At 33.5% G+C, this 10,920-nt stretch overlaps 2 protein-coding genes across 2 annotated transcripts; both read left to right on the top strand.

The window, feature by feature from the left end:
- The first annotated feature begins 801 nt into the window (after positions 1-801).
- On the top strand, positions 802-4,112 carry LOC149188602 (putative LRR receptor-like serine/threonine-protein kinase At1g67720). Its single transcript, XM_089410010.1, has 8 exons — positions 802-941; positions 1,077-1,626; positions 2,192-2,682; positions 2,770-2,896; positions 2,993-3,064; positions 3,516-3,668; positions 3,787-3,858; positions 4,028-4,112. Exons 1-8 carry the CDS (start codon positions 857-859, stop codon positions 4,110-4,112), a joined length of 1,635 nt encoding a protein of 544 aa, XP_089266136.1. The 5' UTR covers positions 802-856.
- Positions 4,099-6,503, top strand: LOC149188601 (putative LRR receptor-like serine/threonine-protein kinase At5g48740). Its single transcript, XM_089413059.1, has 6 exons — positions 4,099-4,485; positions 4,592-4,800; positions 5,042-5,168; positions 5,262-5,330; positions 5,663-5,852; positions 5,953-6,503. Exons 1-6 carry the CDS (start codon positions 4,251-4,253, stop codon positions 6,443-6,445), a joined length of 1,323 nt encoding a protein of 440 aa, XP_089269185.1. The 5' UTR covers positions 4,099-4,250; the 3' UTR covers positions 6,446-6,503.
- The last annotated feature ends 4,417 nt before the right edge of the window (positions 6,504-10,920 follow it).

Raw genomic sequence — 10,920 nt, 5'->3', positions numbered from 1 at the left:
TAAATCTACTCACCCAGACATATTTTTTTTTATTATCAGATGAACCTTCTCTATGTATTTCTGTCTATTAGTATCTAGCTGCACCATCTCTGAATTCCATACATTGTCTATTATCAACCTTGCAAGATTTTATCTTTCCGATATCGTCAAACTTATATATACCATGATCTTGCTATATAAACTAGTTATAGGGATGAATATATGTATGATTGTATGCTCATAGGAACTGTTACTATCACTCTGTCACTGATATGCAGCTGTTTTGGAAGCTTCGCCATGAAGCAAATGTAACTATTTTGAGATTGAATATATCGCTTTTTTCATTCCAAAAAAGGAATATAGGAAACACCCAATAGAACATTCCGGCCACTATCAAGTTAGGCCTATTTCTTCACCCTTCTTACATGGGACATTAATAATAAAAAAATGTCTTGTTGCAAAGAGGCCCAGACTCCAGTAGTCTTTTCTCCCATGTGGCTAGTCAACGACGTTGTCAGTGGTCGTTGTCTTGACTTGACCCTCATAGCCACAGGGTTTTTAGCGGTAGTTGCCTTGATTTGACCCTCAAGCCACCGCGTTGTCAGCAGTCCCTTCTGTGAACTTTCAATGGTTGCCCGTGCGAAATTTCGCCGCGTCAGACTACGCGTAATTTTTAATCGTGTTTACTACGAAAATTTTGCACTTAACTTATTTAATATCAAAGAAAGTGGCGTTCCGGCACTCTGAGAACATACTCAGCTTTCGGATGTAAATTGAACTTATTCGGCTACACTTTCCTCTTCTATGAATTAGTGGCCATCTTTCTAAAGCCCTTGTTTCCAATCTGTCATTTGAACATTTTAAAATCCCTGTGAGCATGGACAAAATTCGTGATGGCGAATGGGCCCGCTGGATCGCCTTTAGCTTGTTTTTATTAGTTGTTAATGCTCTTTCTCAACCAGGTGCTACTCAAGTTTAATAAATGACTTTTGAATACTCTTTAAGAATTGTGCTGGGTTTTTAAGCGCTACTCTTTCATTTATTTTTCTTATTGGTTCAAAGTATTTTGTTTATTTAATTGTTTTGTAATCTGATAGAGGGATTTTTGAGTATCACTTGCGGAGGGGAAATGAATACAACCCACAACGGCATAACATGGGTCGGGGATGCTCATTACATAGACGTGGGTAACACGGCTGAGATAACGGACCTCTCTGAAAAAGCTTACGGTTCTTACTTGCACACTATACGGGTTTTCGGAAAGCCTCTCAACAAATCTTGTTATCAGTTGCCTGTGGTTCCAGATGTGCCATACCTCTTAAGACTATGGTTTGCCCTTGGAAATTATAGTGGATTCCAACAATGGCCAAGCTTCACTTTCTATATTGAGACGCTCGGTTTGTTGGCTTCGGAGAACGAATCATTCACAGATACAGATACAGATGTATATCATTACGAATATGTATTCGTTAGTTCTGGCAAAGTGCTGCATATCTGCTTCATCAGAACATCTGACACTGATGATCCCTTTATCAACGCTATCGAGTTGAGGACTCTTAAAGTCGGCATGTATCATACAGCGGCTAAACCAGGAACACTCCTGGGTTTATCACGAAGACGGAATGTTGGTGGTTCGACAGTAGTAAGGTAAACAATTTGAATTTTTACATGTTTTACCGAGGGACATCAGTTGTCATTTTCGACTGAGTCGTGCGACTATATTTCGCATTATGTTGGGAAAATATTGAAGGATATCAATTTTGGGTGTGTTCCGGGGTTAGTTTTTTCAGAAAACATCATTACAATTTCAAAATCAATGCTCAGTTCCTACAACTGTGTTCTAAATTCTGTGCTTTAATTTGGTGGTATATTTTATAATAGTCCGAAAGTGTTCTTCAGTTCATATAACCGAGTACTGTGCTTTAATTTCGTGGTATTTTTTGTAATAGTTCCGAGGAGTTATGAGATTTAAACAAAACCTTTCACAGAGAGAGCTGACATGCCCAAATTTAACACAGTTTACCACTTATAGCCGATACTTGTGGTTTTATTTCGTGGTTTTCTTATAATGGTTAATAAAGGTTACGGGATTTAAGCGAAACGCTTCACACCGATAGTACCGAAAGGAGATAGATTTGTAAAGGCCAATTTTGATACATTAATGCGTTTGTAATATTTAAATTATTCAGCTGATTATATGTGTATTTCGCAGGTATCCTGGCGACAACTTCGACCGCATCTGGACACCACGAACTACTCCCGCTGATAAAAATCTTGTGGTGGCTGTAACTACCACACATCCCATTTCATCCGACGATACCGATGATTTTCCTCCATATGATGTCCTGAAAACGGCGTGGGTTGTAAACAGCTCGGAATCCAATAATATTCGATTTCATTTAGGTTCGGTCCCAGGGAAGAAAACAATGTTGTTACTGTATTTTGCAGAGATCGAGACACTAAATAAGCTCGAATCCAGATCCTTTTCTGTCAAGATAAATGACGTATATCGAACGCCTGACATCGTTTCGTTGGTGCTAAATTACTCTGCTGTAGAGCTTGCTTTCCAAACTAATGATATTTCGACATCTGACTTCACATTTGTGCTAGACAAGGCCAATAGCTCTACCCTTGCACCTATAATCAACGCTTTTGAGTATTACTGGGTGATCGATACGCAACCGCCAACATATTCGAAAGATGGTAAGTGCCCTAAACAAACTCCCCATTACCCATATATATTACTGAAATTATACTTCAATGTTTAATCAAGTTCTTTTCAAGCTGCAGTTGAAGCCCTTATCGCCATCAAAAGTAAATTTGGCATAATAAATTGGATATCCGATCCTTGCTATTTGATCCACTGGGAAGGAATTAGCTGTGACAACAGCTCTTCCGACATAAGAATTTCGGAATTGTAAGTTTACTTGTTTTATTGGTTTGTTTAGAGTTACTCAAATTGAGCTCACTGTTCCGAAATTGTTATAACTTATGATATATCTAATGTTATCAGGAATTTGTCGGGAAGGTATCTCACGGGATCTATACCTGCGGATATTGGACAGTTGACAGCATTAATTAACATGTAAACAAAATTCTTCGTTTATGGCTCTATACTTTATGTAACCCTTACAAGAATGCAAAAAATATGTTTAGCCTAGTCTAAAGCAACACAAATTAGTTTAGAAAACAATGAAAACTGATTTACTTAGAAATTTTTGAAAATTTGAGTTATATTGGTAAATCCTAAGATTTTGGGTGTACAGGATTTTTAATAATGGGTAATCCATTTCCACAATTAAAAATATAACACAAATTAGTTTAGAAAATAATGAAAATTGATTTTATATAAATTTTTGAAAATTTAAATTATATTTGTAAATTTTAAGATTTTGGGTGTCAAAAATTCTTAATAAGGTTAATCCATTTCCACAGCTAAAAAATAATTTAAAGACTGCATTCTGATTTCTTAAAATTTGAAATTTCTTTTACCCAGAATAAATTTAGCATTCCCATCATATTTGTGACGTATGTAGACAACGCCTAACACGATTTGTCTATAATCTGAATACTATGGTGGAAAAGAGCATTCACTGGTTCGTCGTGTTTGAAATTGCCAGGTCACTTGACAATAATCATCTAATAGGATCGTTGCCGAATTTCTCCAATTTAGCATTCTTAGAGCGATTGTAAGTTAATTTCCAACAAAAAAATGTTCACGTTCTTAGTTATGTATTTTCACACAACTGATTTTCATCATTATTTTACGTAAAGAAATTGCAGCTTATTACTTTACTTATTATTTAGGTATCTACAAAACAACAACCTTAGTGGTAGCGTTCCGGAGTGGCTATCTGAACTCAAAAACCTTAAAGAGTTGTAAGTTCCACTCTCTCCCATTATTATTGTCATTGTCAATTAAAAGAATTAACCAGTATCGTTCACCGAAATGTTTTCTGCATTTCTTGTATCTATTAAATATTCACAGGCCTTGTTCAAATTAAAAGAATTAATCTCTAACATATTGCGGCAATGTTCCTTATGACAGGTTTATAGAAAATAACAATTTCAGCGGTGTGATTTCTCCACAACTTTTCAACAAATTTATCAACAATTCATTGAAAATGAAGTAATAAAATACTATTACATTCTCACAAATCTCCTTTTAAGATTTTGAGGTTCAGAATTTCCTTTCATCTTTTCTATACTAGCGTAGCATCGCCACATACATCTAAAATTGAAATTATAACTGATGTTACTGCCCCGCGTTCATGGAAATCCTTTTTTTTCAAATGTGCTGCAGCTACTCTGGTAACCCTAACCTATTTAAGCCTTTGCCAATTTCTAAGAAGAGCGAATTGGGAGTTGTCTTGGGAGTAACTCTTAGCGGAATTCTGATCATCGCTCTAGCTTTGATAGTAGGCATTGTTTTTTACCGCAAGAAATTACCGAGAAAGGAGCGTGATCCGATCAGTATTGTAGGGGAGCAATCTGTCCTGAACCCAGGTCAGGCTTAGAAATACAATAATGTGATAAACAGCTATAATCTTATAATGAAACGGCCTGAGATTTTGCTTGCAGAAGTATCAGTGACTTGGATGAATGGATGCAGATTATTCAATGGTTATGGTGCCCAATCCAACAAAGTCACATGCCTTCACTCTAGATGACATCGCGGCTGCCACACAAAACTTCAGTCATAAGATCGGACGAGGAGGTTTTGGATGGGTATTCTTTGGTCAACTGACCGATGGAAAAGATGTCGCTGTGAAAGTGCTATCATTGTTCTCTAAACAAGGAATCAACGAATTTTTAAATGAGGTAATTTTTATTTTCTTAAACAATGTAATATAGTTCACTATGGATTTATTTAAAGGATGTTTTTGTTAGAAATGCAATTTTCATATTCTTTTGGTTTCATTAATCTTCTATGATATTTCAAAAAAATCGTATAAATATAATCTACTGAAATCTTTGCTGTAAATTTCATGTATGATCTTCTTTAAAAATACACGAGAGAAAACTTGGTGTCTTTAATGACGTTGGGTTGAGTTGATAACAGGTTGATCTTCTTTCAAGAATTCATCATAGGAGCTTGGTATCTCTACTCGGATACTGTAGTGAATCTAGAGAACATATGCTGATCTACGAGTATATGTCCAACGGGTGTCTCAGAGACCATCTTTACGGTAAATATATTGTTTTAAAATATGTTTGTTTAGCAGGTGAGAGTTGAATAATTAAGGTACCAACATGCATTTTCTGCTTGTTTTCTTGTCTAGGTGATAGTGCGCGCATTTCCCAACTAAACTGGAGAAAGAGAGTCAAAATAGCATTAGACACAGCACAGGGTAAATATTCTCTTAAGCATTTTATGCAATTTGATGTTTATGATCCAAACGAGCAAGTAGATCTCACCCTATGTTATAGTGGAAAAATTTATTTGCAAAAATACCAATGATGAAATCAAGTGTTTAGATTTGCATTTTAAAAAAGGTTTGTATTGCAAAAAATTTTATTGCTCGAGCTGCTTACTAAATCTGTGGTTAAACGGAATTTTTATCCAAATATTTCATTTATATCCATGGATCTAAATTCAACATTACGATAGATCTAAATATATATTTCTATACAGATGCTTCATTCGTATGTAATGTGACCATGGTGTTATTTATGTTTGAAGGATTGGAATACCTCCATATGGGTTGCACTCCGAAGATAATTCACAGGGACATCAAGACGGCCAACATCCTTTTAGACAGCAATTTCAATGGAAAACTGGCCGATTTTGGTCTTTCAAGGATCACAGACGATAGTGAGGCCACTCATGTTACCACTGCGGTTAAAGGAACGGCAGGATACTTCGATCCAGAGTACATATCACATATAACTGGCACTCAATTTACAATTGCTGAGTGTTTTTGTTTCCATGATCGAGCTGGTTTGCCTAATTCTTTGTGGGGTCTTTCACAGGTATTTCATTACTCAAACTTTGACGGAGAAGAGTGATGTGTATAGTTTTGGAGTGGTATTGTTTGAAATCATATGTGGTAGACAACCCATACATTCAAGCCTACCTGAAGAGGAAGTAAACCTCATTCGATGGGTGAGGAACTTACTCATTACAAATTATATAAGAAAAAGCTCCACGCTTTTGTGCATACTAACGGTAATTATTTCGCAGGCGAAACCACATGTGGAGAGGGGTGGCGAAATAGCAAGAATCATAGACAAAAGATTGGGAGACAATTACGACATCAAGTCCATCATTCGCGTTGCTAACTTAGCGATTAGATGTGTGCAGGACCAACCGTCGTATAGGCCCAGCGTCACTGAGGTAGTGGCAGAGCTCCGAGAGGCTGCCAAACAGGCCAACGATGCTTCAGAAGATATGGTTATCGAATGTTCCGATTTGGAGGAACATTACAGCTCTTCAAGGGCGAATTCGACAATGGGGGTGGAGTGATAAGAGCTAAAACAATTCATGGATCGAGTAGGGGTGGTACTGAAATCAAACTGTATATGTGTTGTCACATAAATAAAAGTATTTGAAGTATTTTGCGAGGGAACCTGTAATCGTGCATGTAACAGAAAAGTATTTGTCATGTAAACTATAACCGTGCATTTTTTTTACCTGGGAGAATGCTTAGGATATTTAAACGCCTTGGTTGTAATTATTTTGATTTTCATTTCACCAGAAGAGGTTAGAAGAAGATATACTCTTGCGGTTTTTTTCCATTCTTGTACAATTTTTTTTATTATTAGAAAATGTTATAAAATTATATTTTTATATATAAATTTAATAGAAAATGCTATAAAATTTAAAAAAAAATTCGAAAAGGTTAGAAAAAACTATTATTTTAATATAAATATATTAGAAAATGTTATAATTTATATATATATATATATTATATTTCTCGCCGTTATTTTGTACCTTGGTTTTTTTATTTGAAATATATATATTTTTTTAATTGCAAAATTATTTTTTTGGATGATAGTTTTTGAATTATATTGTATTGAGTATTTTTATTTGAAATAAATTTAAAATTTAATTAAAAATATTTAAATATAAATCTGTCTATTTAATCTTCATTAGAATTAGAATTAGAATATAGTGACGAAAAAACCCACTTCTATGTTGAGAGGATGTATATAATTTTTAAACTGATTATATTAAACTCCTATCATTAATATTTTTCACTATTAATTTGTCGATATATCATTAATATTTTTCACTATTAATTTGTCGATATATATTTATTTGTCGATATATATTTATTTTAATTATGGATTATGTAAGTATAGAGAGGAAATTTCTTGAGACGCAAATTTTGTTTAAAGAGAAAGTTTTGAATATATATATATATATATATATATATATATATATATATATTTACAATTCAAGAGATTTGATCTTTTAGAGGGTTCCTAAATTTTAGCTGTAATTATTTATTGTTTAGATGTTATTTTTAAATGCTTAAATGGTTGAACACTTGAATTATGTATACTCAACAACTTAAATTGCAATTCCCACAAATCTTTGATGGATTTTAAAACAGAAATATATTTGGAAAGGGGCCAAAATATAGAATAGTGAGACTATTTGAAATGTTCTAACCATAACAAAATTATTTGTTCAATTTCTTTATATAATATACATTGAAATGTTTTATTATGGTCAACATTAACTTATTTTTTCTTCTCTGTCTATATGGAATTGATATTGAAATATGTTAGTTAATATGGATATTCAAGTAATTTATTTTTTTACTTTTAATTACTTTATATGTTATTTATCATCAACATCAAAATATTTTATTTATCCCTTAGAGTGGGAGTGAAATATTTTTACAACACCTTTTTCATCTTGGATTGAGTGAGAGTGAGATTATGTAAGAGTGGTATTATAAATGTTTTATAATGATCTAAAAGCTATAACCAAATATGTATAATCATTTTGTTTTTTACTATAGTCAACATTATTTTTCTATTTAGAAAATAATTTTATTTTATTTTATTTTAAAAGGGACAGTTGTCAACAGGATTGAGCATGGAAGGAATTACACATCTCCTTCATACAATACCCTCTTTGGGTTGTATCAAAATTCCAATTTTAGATCAACCAACAATTTCCACATTTCACATTCAAAATGGTTGCAAAAGAGGCTCAAACCTTTAAGCTCTTCAAGGATAGAATTTGAAAACACATTTAATATATTTCTTCATATTTTATCCATTTGATAGCAACTTGGAAATTACCAAATACATGTAAATTGTTAATTCCTCTTTCATTCACAACCAAAAAAAAATTGTTTTAGTGTCATCCATTCTACATAATTATTGAGCCCCTCCACCATTCCAACTTTAATATTAATTGAATGATTATTTACAAAGAATATGATCCCCCCATCCCTTCCACATATAACAAGATACCCTTGTGACACTCCATTAATAAAAACCCCGAGGAAAATTCTTATCCATTTATTCTTGAACTGTTACCCTCAGTAAGATTTCTCCTTGTCATATGGGAAATGACTTAGTACATTGCATCCACTGGTTGCACACTTTATCAAAAGAACACATTTTTCTTCAAAATTGAAAGGTTCCTAGTAAACCATATCCCCCGACCCACTGATAGTGGAAGATCCTTAAAAGCCTTTGTTTGTGTATTCCTTGCCCAATTTCTCAGACCTTCATTAATAGAATCCATTGACCAGACATTTTTCAATCTTGTTAGCACCTCCACTTCCAACCACACTTTTTTTGAATGGCCAAAATCCATGATCAAATAACTATTTGTCTCCTCATTGAGTTTCTAATCTATTTGACCTTTGGAATGTCTGTGAATTTACCATTCTAAAATATATACATAGAATTTGCACACAAATATCTATTAGTGTGTGCATTTTCTTTAGCAATGAATGCATGGACCATATACATAAACGTGGTTGAAAATTAGGAAGTTGTTTAAATGGATGTGTTTGATTTACATGGACCAAACCAAGAGATTTGTTAATCTCAACCTAAAATTAACCACCTTGTCCACCATGTAGCTGGAAAAATGTGATCCCACTAAATTCTTTTTGAATTTAGCAATTCATGGATCTTAAAATAATGTGCACATGTTTATAGTGTGTGTTTATAGCATGTGTGAGTTTAAGAAATTGACATACATTTAAATTACATGCATGCATCATAATGTGCACACTTTTTGTCACCTTTTTTCACCATCCTTCCCAACGCTCTTTCTCCTCCCTCCCTCTCACTCTTTTCCCTAGCCTAAGAGTAAAGAAAAAAATAATATAATATAAATGAAAATAACAAAAGATAAATAATAATTCAAGATGGTGGGTTGTGTCTAAATACATTTTTGTAACACAAAATCATAGTGCATTGTGATCAAAACATCACAATGCATGATAATAAAACAATAATTTATGATGAGTGTTAGACTCATAGGGTCCTTTATTTATAGAGTCCAAATCTTACCAACTTCCTTGAGTTGTAGAATATTCGTTCCACAAATGGGCATTGACGGTTCCAACTACTTCCATGAAATCCATGTTGTTTTCTTAGCTAGTTGATCATTCAATTTCACTCATTTGTCATTAGCTAGTCAACTTTCTAAGTCGATTCATTTGACCACTTATTTAGTAGTTCTTCTAGTCAACTATTCAACCAATTGTCCTATAGTCAATTACTCGACTAACATATCAACCACACAATCGAGTCCTCCACTATTCAACCACTGAACTTAATACTGGTTGTTAGTCAATTCTTCGACTGAATATCTCAAAAAGATCCAAAGGTGTGATGAAATAACATAAAATTAGGTTCTAATATCCCTCGTTCAACACAATTTTCTAGAGGTTTAAGAGGTGAAATTACGTCTATAAGACAACTCCCACTCCCATAATTGTAGCTTCCTGAAGACTAGGAATACCATGTATCTTAGGAAGCTAGGCATCAATCAATGGCCTCATAAATATATCAGTGAGTTGATAATCAATGTTGCAATAGAAAAGAGTGACAATATTATCTTGAACCAGTTGTCTAGGATAATGGGGGTGAATTTCAACATGATTTATCTTACTCTGTGCAATAGCATTGTTGGAAACTTGAATTGCACTTTGTGTGTCACAATAAATATTATTCTGAAAGGCCTCAATAAGAAAACTAAGCTCTCTCAAGATTTGATGAATCCAACATATATATGTGTTTGCATTAAAAACTCCATGATATTCTTCTTCTACAGTTTAAAGAGACTACACAATGTTTCTTGCATGACCAAATCAGGGGTCCAACACTAATGCGAAAAACATAGTTAGAAGCGGATTTTTTGTCATTATTGTTGTCTACCAAAATGGAGTTGATGAAGATAACTAATAAGCCTAAACTTAAAAAGTGTTTGATACCAAAGTAAGAGGTACCCTTAATCTAGAGAACAAAATGTGTTCGATCTTTCTAGTGTTCTCATAGATTCTGCATAAGCTAGGAAACCACACTAAAACCAAAATAAATGTTAGGTCTACTATGAGTTATATAGATTATGTTACTAAATAACTATTAATGAATGGTAACATCAAATTTCAAAGAGGGACACTCTCTGGTCGACATGATACCTAATTGAAAATTTGGAGGACATGGTATATTGTCATTTATCTTGAATTAGTTTAGCAAGTCCAATACATATTTAGATGGACATAAAGAGAGACAAACATGAAAATACAATAATTGAAAACCAGGAAAGAAATATTGCAAATAAGAATCCATCATTGGTTTTTCATTGGATGTGAAATTTAATTATGCATCTATCGCATGTGTACACTTGACATTTGAGTAAATCTATAAGGAGATAAGCCAACTCACATCCTTTATAGAATCCATCAAGTGGAAGATACCTAGGTAGTCTAACAACCATGTTGTTGGAATTTTCTGATA

Source organism: Pinus tabuliformis, chromosome 3_1, assembly GCF_031772625.1.
Source record: "Pinus tabuliformis cultivar Carrire ecotype Pingquan chromosome 3_1, CPIR1, whole genome shotgun sequence".
Lineage (NCBI taxonomy): Eukaryota > Viridiplantae > Streptophyta > Pinopsida > Pinales > Pinaceae > Pinus > Pinus tabuliformis.
This window is presented reverse-complemented; position numbering and strand designations above follow the sequence as displayed.